We start from the raw sequence: 17,728 nt of genomic DNA, 5'->3' as shown, positions 1-17,728 counted from the left end.
AATACTTTTCCTTCCCTGGGAGTCCCAGAGAACCAGTGCACAGACTCCACTTCAGGCTGGTGTTATGGGTGGGCATGTGTTCTGAACAAAAGATTCACGACAGCCATGTTTCAGTTTCAAAAAAGAAAGATAACTTTATTATTATTATTACAGAAACCTGATAGAAACAGATAAGGCAACAGAAAGCAATACATGAGAATAAGGCAAAGTTACATTAAATCAAATACTTAGAACATCCAACCTCATCATCTGGGGATGCGGGTGGGAATAGCCAGCTGGTAGCCAGATGGAGAGGCCTGGATGCAACTCCTGCCTCCGGTGAGACTTCCAACTAACCATCCCCAGAAGGGCCCTATTCACAGGGCAAATGACGGGGTCTGAATCTAAACACATGTTCCCCTACATACAGTTTGGAGCAAGCTGAATTTCCATGTTACCTGTTTCTGCATTTTCAAGGAGACTGGGCTGTGTGTCTTCCTCCCCTCTTGGATTCCATCAGGGGGTCAGCCCTGCCTGGAGCAGGAAGGGATGTGAGATTTGTAGCTCCTGGTGTTCAGAACAGAACAGCCAGTTCTGACCTGGAAGATGATGGATTTTAAATAACCAGGCTTCCAAGGGTATTCACACACCACAAGTCTGACAAACACTTCTTGTCTATACAGGTCCAGGTGGTCAGTTATGGGGAACAAATCACAGAAACATTTATCCATATAGATGCGTGAGGGGCAGGGCTGAGAGGTGGGTGTGAAGATCAGTTCTCACAGAGTTCCAGGGGCTGAGGCTGTCTGTGTGGGCAAAGAGTGGAGTTACTGATGTTGCCAAGAGTTTCTAGGGGAGAAATTGGAACAATCTGCTATGGGCCAAGGCCATTCAGGGTGTCTCTGAATCTCTATCCCTCCCTGAGTTAGATGTAGAGACTTTAAACAATAAGTTTCTTTTTTTTTAAAGATTTATTTATTCATTTATGATAGAGAGAGAGAGAGAGGCAGAGACACAGGGAGAGGGAGAAGCAGGCTCCATGCCAGGAGCCCAACGTGGGACTCGATCCCGGGACTCCAGGATGGCGCCCTGGGCCAAAGGCAGGCCCTAAACCGCGGAGCCACCCAGGGATCCCCCTAAACAATAAGTTTCTAATGATAGATTGCAAAAATTGCCCTGGCTTCATTTCATCCTGTTCTGTCTGCATGCTTTTGCTTTTGTGATTTTGCAGCTTCTCCCATCAAGAAGTGGAATGTATTTCTCTATCCCTTGGATCTAGACTTGGCCAAGTGATTTAGCAAATGTCACCTAAGCAGATGCTTGAAAAGAGGTGCTTTGCAACGTCTTCCCCTTTTGGTTCTCTTGTAGCCCTGAAACAACCATGTGAAAGAGGTAAGCTTGCCTGTTAGCAGGAGAGGGCACCCCAAGAAACCACCTGCCAACCCCCAGACTTATGGGTGAGGCCAGGCCTGATCACCAAACACCAGTGACTCCAGTTGTTACAGACACATGAGAAGGCACAACAGGGTTCAGCCACATACAGCCCTGACCTACAGCACTGTGAGTAAAACTGATAGTAGTTTTAAGCAACAAAATTTTGGAGTGGTTTGATGCAGAAATTAATACACATTCAGTGAATGGCCCTGAATGAGTCTTTTACAACTGTGACAGTTGTGTCATTCCTTCAGGAGAAGCAAGTGTTGCTTCTGGAGGAAAATCCCAGATGCATCCAGCTCCTTGTTCCCTGCTCCTTCAGCCTCCTAATTTTTAAAATTCTGTACCCCTCCCTTTCTCACATGAGGAAACACAAGTGGGGATTAATGAGATGATCTCCATTCCAGTGATGTTTTCACCTCCAAATAGCAACATTCTCAACCCCCATCTCCTGGGAATGATTCTCCCATCTGACCTCCAGCTGCCACGAAACTTTGATAGTTACCACATTATCAAAGCCTACCAAGGATCCAGCTCCTAGAGGGGTTAGCCAATGACAGCCAGAGCTACAGGAACAGAAGGGATAGAGGGAGTGGGGGAAGGGGAAAAAGGGGGCAAGAATATATCAACAGTCTTTTAAACAAACGTTCATATTCTATGATTCAGGCTAGGGAAAACAAGAGAGGTGAAGACCTAATTACATACAATGATGTTCACTTGAACATTACTTATAATTGCAAGAAACAATCCAAATGAGAGTATGAGACTGCTACAGTAACTTAAAACCACATATTAGAGTAATTTTTAATGCCATGGGGAAGCACCCACACTGAGAAAAACATGCAAGCTCTAACATATATATGGGGAAGGTGATTCTGCCAAAATCATGCCAGCAGTAACTATGTGTTGAGATCTTAAACTATGTCAAGACAGCTGGCTTAGCACACAGAATCTGGAAAATATCAACTTCTTTCCCAGTACTGAGTCCCCCAAGAAAATTTGTTTTTACTTTTAATCTCCTTCCCATTTGAAGCATATCACCGTAAGGCAATTTTAACCCTTCTTTCATACTTTACGAGTTATTGCCCAGGTGGAGCTCACTAGGTATGGCAGGCATCTGCACTCATTGCATCATCCAGGGTTATGGCTCAGATGAATAAGCAAATGTCAGTGGTTATAAGAGTCACTACATTGGTTTTCCTCCTCTTTCTTGCAGTTGGCAGAGACAATCGCAACTTTTCCTCACCGCCTACCCATGAGTTCATATGGCATCAAACAAACTGGGAGAACTCAGACCTCTTGACCTCTGGGTCACCCTGCAGGTCACCCAAAGACTCTTGGAAATCAAAGCTCTGAACCCATTGAGGGGAGATGGAAAAGACAGTGCGTGATCGTTGATATTCTCTTGCTTTCCCCCAGCTCAGGCTGACAATCTGCAGCATTTTTGCAGTTGTTCTATCTATTCACTCAAAGCAGATGTATTAAGTAGCCACTCTAAAAGCCCAGTACAAGAGCAGTGAAGAAGACAGACCACATTTCTGCCCTCACAGGATTTTCATTATATTTTCTATGGTGTTAAGCCAAGAAAGAGATTTTACTTCTTTCCTTACTCGTCTGGGGGAGGCAGAAACAAAGGAGAATGTTGATAAACCCAGAAATAGGGCCACACAGTATCCGAGGAGGAGGTCTTTGGGAAGGTAAAGATGTGGGATCCAGGTGTCATGTTGTAAAAGGATACAACTCCAATATCACAGTCCGAAAAAATCCCCACAACCAGGGGCTGCTCCCTCAGATAAAGGGAAGTTACGGGAGAGGTAAGTGCTACATAGCCTTTCTTTTTGCATAGTCTAATGGCCCAGAATCCAGACTGAGGCTTTTGTATCACACCAACGTCCCTCTGAACACTATCCAAACAGACTCCTAAGTCCCATCCAGTTCCTTCTCCCACGTCCACTTCAAAGTAATGTCTTCCTGAGGTGAAGCCTTCACAGCCCAGAATACAGGGTAAGACACTAAATCTCTTAGAAGAATTTTTCAGATTGTCCTGGAGGTATCCACGAGTCACTTGTCTCCGATCCTCAGACAGAATTAGCTCATGATGAGCTGTATCTGGATCCAGGGTCACACTGACTGAAAAAAAAATAAGTAAGTAAGTAAGTAAGTAAGTAAATAAGTAAGTAAGTAAATAAATAAATAAATAAATAAATAAATAAATAAGACACGCTTTGTTGCTGTTGGCAAGAGCACAGTTTAATTTAAATAAAACCAGCCTGTGCTCAAACCCAAGCATCCTCTGTGACTAGCCAGTAAGAGCTTAGGCAAGTCATCCTCCAAGACTCGGTTTGTTAAATATGAAGTAGAAATTATCATATATGCCACAAAGAATGGTGGGGGAATTGAATGAGCTAATGTATGCTCAGTGCTCAGAAAAATTCCTGGAATATGGTAAGTGCCCAATAAGTGCCCCATAAGTGGTAGTAATAATAATATCATCCTCCTCATCATCACCATCTTAGTCATTCAGAGGAGCCAAGGCCCGGAACTAACCAGAGCTGACATGGTTACTATCCTCTCCAAAGGCAATGGGAAGGACCAGAGGAGACCACAGGGCAAAAAGAAGCAGAGTTCAGAGTATTTAGTATCCCAAGACCCTCCCCACTGGCTATTGTTTGGATGGTCTGCCTTCCTCTGCCTTTGGCTACCCTCTCCTACAATTAGTGCCCTCCACCTGCTACTGAGGCCCCAGGGAGGTGATGAGGCTCCCTACCTACTCCTAGCCCTGGCTGCTTCACTCTTCCTTATTAATAACCCCAATCGTCATCTTTGTAGATAACCCATTTATTAAATGCTGTCCAATCAGTCCTTATTATGAGCCTGACTCAAAAAAGCTTGGAGCTTCAATTTATATTATCTTAATGATTCAGGAAAACCCAAGTTAAGAAATTAAAATGCTTACAGGTTGGCAATACCACTTGAAGGAGAAGATACCAAATTGGATTTTTAAAATTCTACCTCATGTTGCTTATAAGTGACATAACAAAAAGACATAGAAAGGCTGATAGACACCCCCTTCCCAGAACCAGAGTCTATAAAGAGAGAACTAACACCCGCAAAAAAAAAAAAAAAAAAAAAAAAAAAAAAAAAAGGCTGATAGTTAAAGGATGGATAATACAGTTATATAGATGTTACAGTTATATAATTGCATCAAAAGGTATTAAGTCAAAGTATTATCAAGGATGAAAAGGATTACCTAAAAGAGAAAAATATATAATTCACTGGGAAGATATCCTAATTCCAAACAAGCATGCGGTAAGTCTCAAAATATATGAAGTGAAAATTACAGAATTACAAGGAGAAACTCACAACTCTACAGTCACCATGAGATATTTTAACATTCTTTTTTCCCATAATTAATAGATCAAGCAGGCAAAAGGAAGATATGGAAGATCTGAACAATCCAACAAGCCCAATCTAACAAATATATGTAAAGTTCAGCAAGATAATAGGCACTATTTTCCAGTACAGATGGAATATGTACTAATTGAGTAAAGACTAGTCAGAAAGCAAATCTGAACAAATTCCAATGAATCCATACTGCATAAACCACATTCTCTGACCTCAATACAATTAGGTTAGAAACCAATTAAAAAAAAAAAAAACAGTAAAAAATATTTTAATTATAAGGAAATGTAAATGTTTCTAAATCATAATATGATGATATACACACTTGAGCAATAATAAATACTACATTTAAAAATTATACAATGAAGCTAAGGTGGAATTTTTGGGAAAATTTATACCTTTAAGTGCTTATTTTAGAAAAAGAAAAAAGCTGGAAATTAGGATGCTAACTAGCTTAAAATAGGAAAAGAACAGAGAATGGGGTGCTTGGGTGGCTCAGTACACTGGACGCCCAAATCAGCTTAGGCTCAGGTTATGATCTGAGGGTCATGAGATGGAGCCCCATGTAGGTCTCAGCACTTGAGATACTCTCTCCCTCTCCTTCTGCCCCTCCCCCACTCACACATTCTTTCTAAATAAATAAATATATAAATAATCTTTTAAAAAAAGTAAAAGAACATAGAAACCCAACAAGACTTTTTCTTAAAAAAAGGAAAATAAAGTCTAAACAATAAACCAATGAAATGAAAGGAAATAAGAATTCAGTGAAGAGAGAAAAGCCAACAGTAGCTTTCACAAAAAGACTAATATAATAGGCACAGCTCTAAAAAGATTTATTAAAGGAGAAAAAAGAGAGAGGACAAAATTTGAATGAATATAGAAATTTAAAAATTAAGATAATCTATGATAAACTTTATGCTATAAATAAAATTGAAAAAAATCAACCTAATGAATAACTTTCTAGAAAAACAGTTCTTAGGAAAACCCATTCAAAAGAAAAATGTGAACAGACTTAACATAAAGAAATATAATAAGGAATTTAAAATTTACACACAGATAATAAAACATGCACATAACATCAAGGGACCTTGTCAATTTTTAAAGAAATTCTACCAGTCGAGGGATAGATAATGGCAATCTTATATCAAATCTTCCAAAGAATAGAGAATTACAGAGCCCTGTAACTTACACAGATGTAAAAATCCTAAAAATACTGTAATTAATAAGAAATCAAATTTTACATATACATATAAAATTATATTTTATATAGACATTTAATTTACATTTTATATATGTATATACTTTGTGTATTTAATGTGTTTATTATACATATTATATATTTTTACAATATATCATGTAATTATGTGATAGCATTATTTATATGTAAATTATATAATCTCATTATATAATTCAAGTCATCTAATATGTATCAATATATACTATAAGTCACACAGAATATATTTTACATCAAAAATATAATCTATATATTATATATCAAATGTTTTAATATATTATTAGATATATAATATTCTGTGTGTGTGTATAATTGTATGAAAAGACTGAGCTGTTTTTATTACCAACTAGACAGAGTCAAGCAGTCAAGGTGAAGAGCCATCTTACAATATTATTATCAACAGAGCTGGTACAGTATCAGTTATAGTAATGAGAAAAGAAGATGTCTGGAGAGGGACACTTACCAGGAAAACATATGACCCACTTTATATGTGAGGAGGTCTGATGTGTAAGCAGCCTATCCCGACACACTTAATAACTGTCTCCATCATCACTCCATCATAATCATAATACTATCAGAGTTTGGGTGACAGCTAAACTTTACTTACTAATGTCAGGATTCCTATTTACCTAATGGACTATTTGTTTGTTAACTGCTTTATGCAACTAACCCTTATCTAGCAATCTAAGTGAGGCACAATAATGATCTTCATGACAAATTAATATTTGGGCATCAGACCTATGTTATATATACTATAAAACAAAAATATCAAAATTTAGCTTTTTCTGAGGCTGCAACTATGGTTTAACGTTAGAAAATAAATTATCATAATCACAAAATTAACAGAGGAGAAAAGCCACATGATCCTATTAATTAATGCAACTAACTCATTGAGAAAATTCAATGCCCATTGATGATGATGGCACTCTTTGGAATCAAGGAGTCACAGACCTTGAATAAAAATGCATCTTGAAACCCTATATATCAAAAGATAGACTGAAAACATAAAATTCCATACATATGCCAGAGGTACTAGCTATAATGGGTTCCCTTGAGTCAATAAGAGAAAGAATCCAACAGAAAAATGCCTAATGATTGAGAGCAAATCATTGGTAAATCACAGAAGTCTAAAGGGCTAATGGACTTACAAGAGGCTTGACCTCACTGGTGAAATCATAGAACACAAATTAAGTCCACAATCAGGTATCATTTCAGATCCATCAGATTGCCAAAAATTATAAATTATAAGCAAAAACTCAGGAAGATGTGGAACGGTGAGAGCTCTGATGTTGTCGGCAGGATAAAAACTGATACAATTTCAAGATCTGCTATACTAGTCAAATTAAGATATGCATCCCTACACAGCAGCATTTTCAATTCAAGGCATATGCTCAGAGGAAACCATTCACAGAACACAAGGACACATCAGTAAGAATGTCCACAATAGTAGGTGTACACCAGCAACAAACAAAACCAACTATACATAAACTTCAAAGTCCCCTCCACAACGTGGATTAAAAAACAACATATTCCTTTTTTTTTTTTTTTTTTTGCCACAGTACAAAGTGATTAAGAGAGTGAGTTCAGAGAGATACTACTTAAGTTACCAATCATTGCTTATCTGTGTCTTCGTTTCCTCATCTATAAAGTGAAAAATGCTTCCTACAGAAAGGACTGTTGTATAAAACAGGTTAACACATGCGAAGCTTTTCTCATCTGCCATGGAAAGAGTGCTTGGTATATTTCTTGGTGCTGCTGAGACTGTATGTTGCTACACTGGAACAAGTAATATGCATTAAGATTAACAAAAATCCCAGGAACCCCAATGCTAGGTATATGCCCACAAGTATGAAAACACAAGGATGTAAGGTTGCATGGCCCAGGCAGTTATTACAGCAATGTTGTAATACACGAGTGCTGGAAGCAGCCTGAAGCTCCAATGGTAGGGATATGGTTACAAATAATTATGATATACTTATTAATATTTGCTTTAAAAAAAGCAATGAGTGACATTCTATATAGCAAATGTTTGTAAACAAAACAAAAAAAACAAACATAGAGAAAAACATAGATCTTGTTATCCAGAAAAGTAAGATTGGAGAGGGGTAGGAGAAACCTTGAATTTTTCTTCATACTTATCTGTGTTGTTCGATTACAATATATTTGTGTTACTTTTGAAATAAGAAAAGTTTTAGGGATCCTGGGTGGCGCAGCGGTTTGGTGCCTGCCTTTGGCCCAGGGCGTGATCCTGGAGACCCTGGATCGAATCCCACATCGGGCTCCTGGTGCATGGAGCCTGCTTCTCCCTCTGCCTGTGTCTCTGCCTCTCTCTCTCTCTCTCTCTCTCTCTCACTGTGTGCCTATCATAAAAATTAAAAAAAATAAAAGTTTTAATAATAAGGGCTCTAAAAAAGAAAGGAAATTATCTAGTTAAAAGATGAGACAATTTAAGAAAGAGATTGACTTGCACAATGTTGTAATCTTCTGTAAAAGCCAAGGGTAGACAAATCAGCTCAGTGACATCTGAGTATGATTTGTACAGAGTCCTATTTTTTCTTTTCCTGAATCTTTATAGGATCAAACACAGAGTTGCTTTGCTTTATAGTTGTTCTTGTTGTTTGTTGTTTTTAACTTGAGGGAAAAACAAATACAGGTCCATAATCCTTATCTCAATTCCCTGGGGCCAAATGGTTTTTGGATTCAGAATTTTTTATCGATGTTGTTCTACTGTGTAATAAATGCAGCTGATATTTTGATAAGGATTGCATTAAATCTGTAGACTGCTTTGGGTAGTATAGACATTTTGACAATATTTGGTCTCCCAATTCATGAACCTGGAATATCTTACCATTTATTAGTGTTGTCTTCAAATTCTTTCACCGATGTTTTATAGTTTTCAGAGTACAGATTTGTCACCTCCTTGGTTAAGTTTATTCCTAGGTATCTTAATAATTTTTATGCAATTCTAAATAGGATTGTTTCCTTATTTTCTCTTTCTGCTATTGCATTATTAGTGTATAGAAATGCAACAGATTTCTGCATATTGTTTTTGTATCTTACACCTTTACTAAATTTAGTTCTAGTAGTTTTTTGGTGGTGTCTTTAGGGTTTTCTATATAAGATATCATGCCATCTACAAATAGTGAAAATCTTACTTCTTCCTTATCAATTTGTATGCCTTTTACTTCTCTTGTTTGATTACTGTAGCTAGGACTTCCAGTACTATGTTGAATAACAGTGGTGAGAGTGGACATTCTTGTCATGTTCCTTACTTTAAGGGTAAAGTTCTGTTTTTCACCACTGGGGAGTATGTTAGTATTGATTATTTTCTTCAGGTTATTAACTGCTTCTGTATTTGGGTGCTCCCATGTTAAGTGCATAGGAATTCAGAATACTTTTGATGTTATGAAGTATATATGTATATTCTAAATTATGTGCCTACCTCTACCAGGTCTTAAGCAGTACCTTGTGATCAAATGCATCAATATTTCTGCAGTAAAATATATATTCAAACTAAGTGGGATAAATAAAGACTTCAAACAGTCTCATATTAGTACAGCTCAGTTTTGGCCACTGTGGAAGACAGACACAATGATAGCCTTTCAGAGTCCCTGCCTTCTGATGTTCCTGCTCTTATACAATTCCTTCCCATAGAGTGTGAGCAGGACCTGTGAATTGCCTCTGAATAACAGAATATGGCAAATGGGATGTGACTCCTATGATTGTATTTCATTATATGTGACTCCATCTTACTAAGAGACATGCACTAGAGACTCTTCTGAGCTCACTTTGAAGAAGTAATTGGCCATGTTGAGAGGCCCATGTGCTAAAGAAATGAATTCTGCCAACAACCTGAGTGAGCTTACAAGAGAATTCTTCCCCAATCTAGTCTCCAGATGAGAACCCAGCCTGCCCAACCCCTTCATATGCAGCTTTGTGAGGCCCTAAGCAAAGGATCAACTAAGCTGTACCCAGATTTCTGACCCACAGAACTTGTGAGATACTATGTATGTGTTGTTTTAAGCTGCTAAATTTGTTTACTGGAAGAGATAATAGAGTCACCAGATCATTTTAGGTTAGGTCTGCTTTTGTAGCCAAACAAGTTTTTAAAAACTTTGAGTTTTCAGAGCTTTTAAAATGTTGTAATTATAAATAAGAGATTGTGGAAATATAGTAAGCACTGATTAGGAGAATCAATGGAGCAAAATTTACCAATTGAAATTGGAATTGGAATTACCAATTTGGAATTGGTAAAATTTGGTTTTCATCATGGTTCTAATATTTACCATCTGTGTTGTCTGGGTCAAGAGCCTAAAATCTTTTGAACCAAAGTCCATAATATTCACTTATCTTTCTTACCTTGCTCTGAAAATTGATTAAAATATTAACCACAAACACTATGTCCCAGTCACTGCACTAAGGACTTTGTACTTGTTGACAAATTTACTTTTCATGACAACCCAATGAAGTGGGAATAGTTCATATCTTCATTTTTTCAGCTGGGGAAACTAAGGAAGTTATTTGCCTGGGTGACACAGTTATTATATGGGAGATCAGGAATGTGAAGGGTCTGCACAGATAACCAGTACGCTATGTCCTTATCTAAGCACTGGAGTATGCTAACAAGGGAGAGTAAGACAGTTACACTAAAAATCACTAAACAACCTCTCTGCTGTGAGCCTGCCCAGGGACAGGTGGTGAATGTGATCACAACATAAGGTCCCTTCCACCCTTAGCATTTAGGGATTCTTCACATACCTTGATAGCTCCGTAACATTTTCTTCACATCAAAATATAGCTCAGAAACACTGCACACAGTATGAGGTTCCAAATAGTGGGCCTCTGGTATTTCCAGCGTCACAGCTCAACTCCTAGAATAAGCAAAGGCCAAGGGCTTCTTCAGTGATACACTCAACTCTATATACCCATACCTCTTCCCTCATGCATTCATATAGGACTTATCTGCGCAAAGTATCTTTCACATCCTACAGAGAAACAAAGACAAAAAGTGAATGTGGAAACATCAGTATTTCATGAGGCTTTGCACATGCAGCTGGTCTCTATAAATGTTCCTTCCAAAAAAGTAAATAGAGTGACTCCAGCTTTAGCTATTGATGAATACTCAGATAGAATGATTCCCATCCCAGCTCCCTGGGTATTCAGAATGGCAGGATGTTTATCAACCTCTGAGTCTGTTATCTTTCTTGCTGAGATCTGTGGGAACCTGTGGTGTCTACAATCACAGTCTGTGGGAGGCTTAGGGAAGAGGCCTAGGAGGTTTCCCCATGCTTCCTTTGCTAAGACTTGCTTCCAGTGACCTAATTTCTTTCAGAGTGAGCCCATATTAAAGACCACTTATCATTAAGTGTCCTTAGTGGTGAATATATACATAGCCTCTGAGAATGTGCCACTAAGATGATGGGAGCAGGTATCATGTGGTGGTGCAACAGTCATGCTATGGTCTCATGCTTACAGTATAACCTCAAGATCTACCAGTGGGAACTAGAATTAATAGCTCCGGGCACAGTTATCTTAATGGGCTGGATCTTTCATATAGCAGAAAGAAGGCCCCTTAAGGGCTGTGAAGGGCTCTACAAGCAAATTAGGGAAAAGACTGTCACTCATGTTGGCTGCCCCACTTTATCACCACCAGTCACCTGGCGGAATATTTCAGGAGGCAGTTTGACAGTCAGGGTTCTGTGCACATGGAACAGAGACTAATGGTAGCAAAAGTTACCCTATGATTCCATTTAGCCAAGGACCCCACCACATCCATCCAGAAGGGCTATATTTTCCTGATTCACATAGATTTTTCTGATTCACTACAAACAAGTGAAGGCTACCCTAGAAATACTGAGGTATACATAAAATAAACATTTCTTTAAATTCCCCATACCAGTGTGCCACTTTTAAGTGAGGCAGGCAGGCCTCATGAATCAGCCCATATTCCCTCACCCTTCTTCTCTTAACAGTTCAAGAGTTCTTTCCCCCAAGTACACAACCCCACCTGTAGCAACTTCTGGGGTGACCCCTGACATTTCTCCTCTAGTTCCAGGATGTGACTCTTGCGCTCTTGATTCTTCTGTTCCAGAGTGGCCTCATTATCTCAGTCTCCTTAGAGTCTGCTCTCTCTCTTTCTCCAGTCTCCAGAGATAAGACTTCTCCTCTTCTAGCAGGAAGCTCTGAAGATTCTTAAAGTCAGACTGAATTTTTTGTTTCTGAATCTCTATCTTCTCCTAGAGTCAAGAAAGTATGCTCAGACGGTAGAAACAAGCCAAATGTCCACCAATGAATGAATTGATAAAATGTGGTACTTTGATAATGGAATACTGCTAAGACTTAAAAGGGAATGAAATGCTGATGTATGCTATGACATGGATGAATCTTGAAGACATTATACTAACTGGAGGTTGAGAGGAGAAAGAAATGGGGAGTTAGTGTTTAATGGGCAGTTTCAGTTTGGGGTGATGAAAAAGTTCTGGACATTAGTTTCCACTATTAGTTCCCACTAATAGATGGCAGTGATGATTGTACAACAAAACAATACTTAATGCCAATGAGCTGTGTACCCTTACAAATGATTAAGATGGTAAATTTTATGTTATGTGCATGTTAACATACACATACAGAGAAGAAAGTTTTCTCAGCTACTTAGTCATTGGAGCTGGAAGAATGTCACAAATATAACAACAGAGTCATGCCTAAGAAGTAGGCACTCAGATGTTGGAGAGTTATCATGATTCTCTACAGTTGCCTGATTGATTTCCTTCTTCTTCAACCAAGGTACAAGAGGAAGGAGGGTCAGTGGTGCCAGATAATTTAATCATGGAATTAGGGCTGAGGTCAAACACTTTATCAGTTACAGAGGAAAAAAAAAATCTGAGTTTTTATTTGGGATGTAAGGAGGTATTTCTGAGCCTGAGGAAATTTCTTGAAGTGAAAGCTTGTAATAAACATCACTGTGACTGGAGTCTAAGACAACCAGGCTAGTAGGGAAATCCATGGTCTCAGCAGGGGGAGGTCTGAGTGGCAGGCTTTTATCATAGTTAACTGAGAAATAGTCACCACCAGCCCAGGGTCTAAGTAATTATCTTTATGTGTAAGACTTACAGAGGCCAAGTGATACATCTCTTGGGACTTGGCTTTCATTTTGGGAGATACAGAATTGCAATTTCTGCCAGTGCTTCCCCAATTCAGACAGTGTTTTGATGACTGAGATGATGTTCTAGAAGACTCATGGATGCGGTTTCTGTATATATTAGTTAAAATCAAGATCCTCCCCACTGTCCAAGAGCCAGAAAGGGAAGTGAGAGCATCCTCAGAGTTTAGCAACCAAAGGGCAGAGGATGGAAGAGACCCCTGAGAGAGGCTAAATGGCTCACAAGCCTAAGGCATTTGGCTACAAATTGATGGATTACATAAATATTTCCATTAAGGAATGCCCCTCTGATCATGGGGAGCTGGTCAGCCATGGAAATCATCTTAAAGACTCCTAGTCTGCAGTTTAAATGTGCAAGTTCTTGCAACAGTTATGACCCCTCTTATAAATCAAATAGACTCCTTTTATCAGCCTCACCAGCTGAGTAATATGAATCTCAACTTGGAGTTTTTCTGTTTCCTTAATGTTCACAAAGATTAATTTGTGAACCTGTGAGGCTGGGAGCCACAGCCTGCACTCTGTGTGCTAAGTGTGGTAAAGTATTAAAGTTGAGTCCTTCAAACCAGGAAGGAACTTTGAGGTATTTAAAATATGAGACCTAGTCAAGATGGCTCTAACTTAAATAGATATCCCAATTCTGCTTCTCCTAAGGTATCAAGAATCCCAGTCAATTACAACTGAGAAGTTGAAGATATTAGACATAAATTCTTACAGATGTAGACAATGAGGGACATAAAAACAAAGGAGAGTTCCTTTTTTGGGTTTCATCTGGTTCCCTGTGGTCTGGTTTAGTGAAAATAAATTATCATTGTGTTCTGTCAATCCTGTCCTATTTTTACACTCCAGGATAGAAAATGGCTTGAGATCAATAAATCCAAATTCTTACATTCCATTCACTTATTTGCTTTGTTGTGAACACCTTCCGTTTCATACATTCCTCTTCTAGTTGCTTCAAATTTGTCACAGCATTCTGAAGCTTTTCCTGAAGGAAAAATTCAGTGAATAAAGTCAATTCAATTTGATAACTCTTCAGTAAGCACATAAAGGGAACCCCAGCCCTCCAGACTATCAGAATAACACTGAATATACATTGAGTTGTTACAATAGTCTAGGAAGCACACTAAGGACTATATGTGCAATCAAATATTTGATTCTCTTGGCAGCACTGAATGATTGGTAGGATTTTAATGTCATTTCTGTGCAGTAGACACTGAGGCTTAGGAAGGGGTTAAATAATTTGCCCAAGATGCTACAACTGGTCGATGGCTGAGCTGTGATTCCAACCTTGTCTGCTAACCCAAAGCCTGAGCTACATCCACCACTATAGTCTTCCCAGGGAAACGCTTCACACGCAACAAGCTAATCATCTTCTAAAAGAAGATTTTATAAAGTAATATGTTGAGCCAAACGACCAATGCCAGAGTGTCTAATACACACAGAACTTTGTGTTATGGTGAGTAGGGAAGGAAAGCCCAAGATGTCAGCTAAAGTAACTGGAAACACTTAATGGAGGAGGGAGGTTCTGATATCTTTGAAGAGTGCTAATTCATGAAGCCAATCTAAAATGATTTTGTATGTATATCAAGCTTTTGGGTTATTTTTCAAAATAGTTTCTCACATTTCCATGGAAAGCAATTTTAAAATGACCCGAATTGCTGATTGTGTTCAATACTAAAAGAATCAAATCCTGTCTTCTGTAAACCCAATAAGTATACTCATCTATTCTTGAGTCCTCTCAAGAAAGGGCCCTCTGAAACTTGTCAAAGACAGTATTGCCATGACTACCCAGGGAACTCAGAACCTTACTACAAGCCCACCTCCACCTCATAGGGGAGGGAACAAGGAGCCCCACACTAGGAACCTTTTCCTCAAATATAGGCAGGTCAGAGGGAGAATAAGGTAGCAGGACTGTGCCCTTTCTTCATTCCCTATAGCAAAGGCCAGCCTTCCTTTACTGCTTCTGAGTGAGAAACAGGAGTTGCTCCAAACCTCTCCCTCCATTTCATCTTCCATGAAAAATCATTTCCAAATCCTTTAGCTCCCCAAGCTTCCATCTTGCCTGAAACTGTCCCTTTCCTCCTTTTTATAGGTATAATCTGAACTTTACTCTTTGATACTCGGAGCAGTACTTGCCAAAGCCCTCCAACCCATTCACTCACCTTGTAATCTTGGGATACGTCTTCGATGAGAGCTGTGTGGTGCCCCTTGTGCCGCGGTGACCGCTCACAGCACCAGCATATGAGCTGGCTCTCGTCTTCGCAGAAGAGATGGAGGTGCTCTCCGTGTTCCTCACATGACATTTCACGTTCCATCTCCTTGATGGCTTCAATGAGACTTCCCAGTTGCTTACTGGCCGGAGGCTGGACAACTGAAATGAAGCCCGGCAGTGGGGACAGGGGAACATATTTGGCGATGGTTCTGCGTGGCCTAGGTTCTCAAGGAAGCTGATGATGCACAGTGTGCAGTAGCTATGTCCACAGCTGATGCTCATAGGCTCAGACATTAGTTGCAGGCAGATAGCACATGTGGCTTCCCCCTTCATCCTCTTGGTGATTGGGGCAGAAGCCATGGCTTTTCCTGATAAGTTCTAATACTGGATCTAGAGGCAGAGGTGAAAATCCACAGGAATGGAATTATAGCTTACTGGCTGCCACTGGCCTCCATGGATCTTGGAGTCTTCTCTCTAGAGAGAAGAAATGGATTGGAATTTAGATGGTACATAAAATGAGGCTGTGTTGTGGGAAATGGTAGTGATGAGCACATGAGGGCACTTCTATTTAAACGAATTAAAATTAAATAAAACTTAAAATTCAGTTTCTCAATTCCATAGCCATATACCAAATGCAGTGATAGAGACTGGTGGCTGCATGATAGGTGCTACACAACACTCCAGGGTTGCAGAAAGTTTTCTTAGACCAAGCACTGACAGAGAACAGGAAAGGCTTCCTCCTCAAAGTGGTAGCAAGAGAGAACTCTGTGAGGGTGTGTGAAACTCTTTCCTACTCTAATGAACACCAAGAATAACGAGTACCAGAACGATTTCTTTGTGACTGGAAGTAACCCTGGGGTAACTGGGGCTACTGTGTATGTTCTTTCAGAGGAAAGATATTGTTGTGGATATAATAACTCATTTTCTCAGAAGAAATAGATTTTTGCTTCCATATTATTTCCTCTCTGGCCACATAAAAAGCAGACTGAATGGCATAAGTTAATTTAATACAGTTTCAGGTGAAGTCTCCCACTATTCCTGGGATAGGATAGCAGAATAGGATAGTCAAGATCATCTAAGATTGGCTGTGGACAATTGCAGTTGGTACTCTCCCCTACACATTGGGAACCATGTCAAAATTTCAAGAAGTGCTACCAGAAAAAATCTTGTTTGCCTATCTCAAAAGCTGCTCCTACCTTTTCTCCTGATGTAGAGCCTTAATTTGCATTCCAGGGGGTAGCCCCGACTCATGTGACTTGAGAAAGATACATTACCCATGCCCCAGCAAGAAATTCTAGTTGATTTAAGCCAGTCAGTACATTGTGATCCAGTTTGCTTGTCAGTTATCGTGTCTGAAGTGGGCATGCCACTGCATTTCTGCCCAGGGGGATATGAGAAACCTTCAGGTTCTTGGAGAAAAGGCTCTTCTCTTATTATCAGAGGCACATAGATGAACAGTCCCTTCTCCTTCTGCTCAATTCTGTTGTGTCTAAATGGGGTCCTAGAGAAGGCTGCAGGCCAGCTTATGACATGAGAACTAATCTGCAGATGAGAGACATGCCGAGCATGGCAGAGAGGAAAGATAGAAAGCCCTGGACCACAGGCAGAGGCTTGTGTGGCGTGAACCGCAAAAGGAATTTTAAAGAAGTCAGCTGGAAGGGTATCTGCATTGGGGGATATGGCTGGGTAGGCAAGCACAGTTTGCTGGACACGCACACATACAAGCACAAGTTTATATATGTGCAGCAAAGAATTTGGCAAAACATCATGTTCTTCAGTTTTCTTCTACTGTTGCATGTATGTATGTATGTATGTATAAATTATCTCCCTCATGGGACAGAATCTTGTAGTGCTGGGTTTCAGAAATAAAAGCGAAAATTAACCACTTTCATCACTTTCATTTACAAGTGAAAGAAAATTGTGCAATGGCAAACACTGAAAAATTTCCCAGCCTGTCATGGTCGCTTCCACTTTTAAGAACTTGGAGATTACGTTGGGTCCACTTGGATAATCCTGGACACTCTGCCTGTTTCAAGCTGAGCTGATTAGCCATCTTAATTCCATCTGTGACCTTGATTCTCTTTCTGTATGTAACAAAGCGTAGTCAAAAGTTCCGGGTATTAGGGCATAGACTCGCATCCTTGCCATCCTAATCTTTCTTCCATTTTAGGTCGATTCAAAAATTTATCCATTTGGTAAACATTTGAGCACTTGCTATGGAAGTGTAAATGAGACATAGGCCCTGCACCTCAAGGAAGTAATGATTTAGTAATGTCTTCCTTACAAAATGTTATAATATGCAGCATTCTAT

The 17,728-nt window shown here is 39.4% G+C and overlaps 1 protein-coding gene across 1 annotated transcript; it reads right to left on the bottom strand.

Moving 5' to 3' along the window:
- Nucleotides 1-2,943: 2,943 nt before the first annotated feature.
- Nucleotides 2,944-15,890, bottom strand: TRIM38 (tripartite motif containing 38). The gene is given in 7 exon segments (XM_049105934.1): nt 2,944-3,543; nt 10,808-10,943; nt 12,057-12,156; nt 12,158-12,285; nt 14,095-14,190; nt 15,368-15,558; nt 15,561-15,890. Coding segments are annotated over 7 exon segments (1,392 nt in total). The 5' UTR covers nt 15,778-15,890; the 3' UTR covers nt 2,944-3,019.
- Between the last annotated feature and the right edge of the window lie 1,838 nt (nt 15,891-17,728).

Source organism: Canis lupus, chromosome 35, assembly GCF_003254725.2.
Source record: "Canis lupus dingo isolate Sandy chromosome 35, ASM325472v2, whole genome shotgun sequence".
NCBI classification, from domain to species: domain Eukaryota; kingdom Metazoa; phylum Chordata; class Mammalia; order Carnivora; family Canidae; genus Canis; species Canis lupus.
Note: the sequence above shows the minus strand (reverse complement) of the source record. Positions and strands in the feature narration are given on the sequence as shown.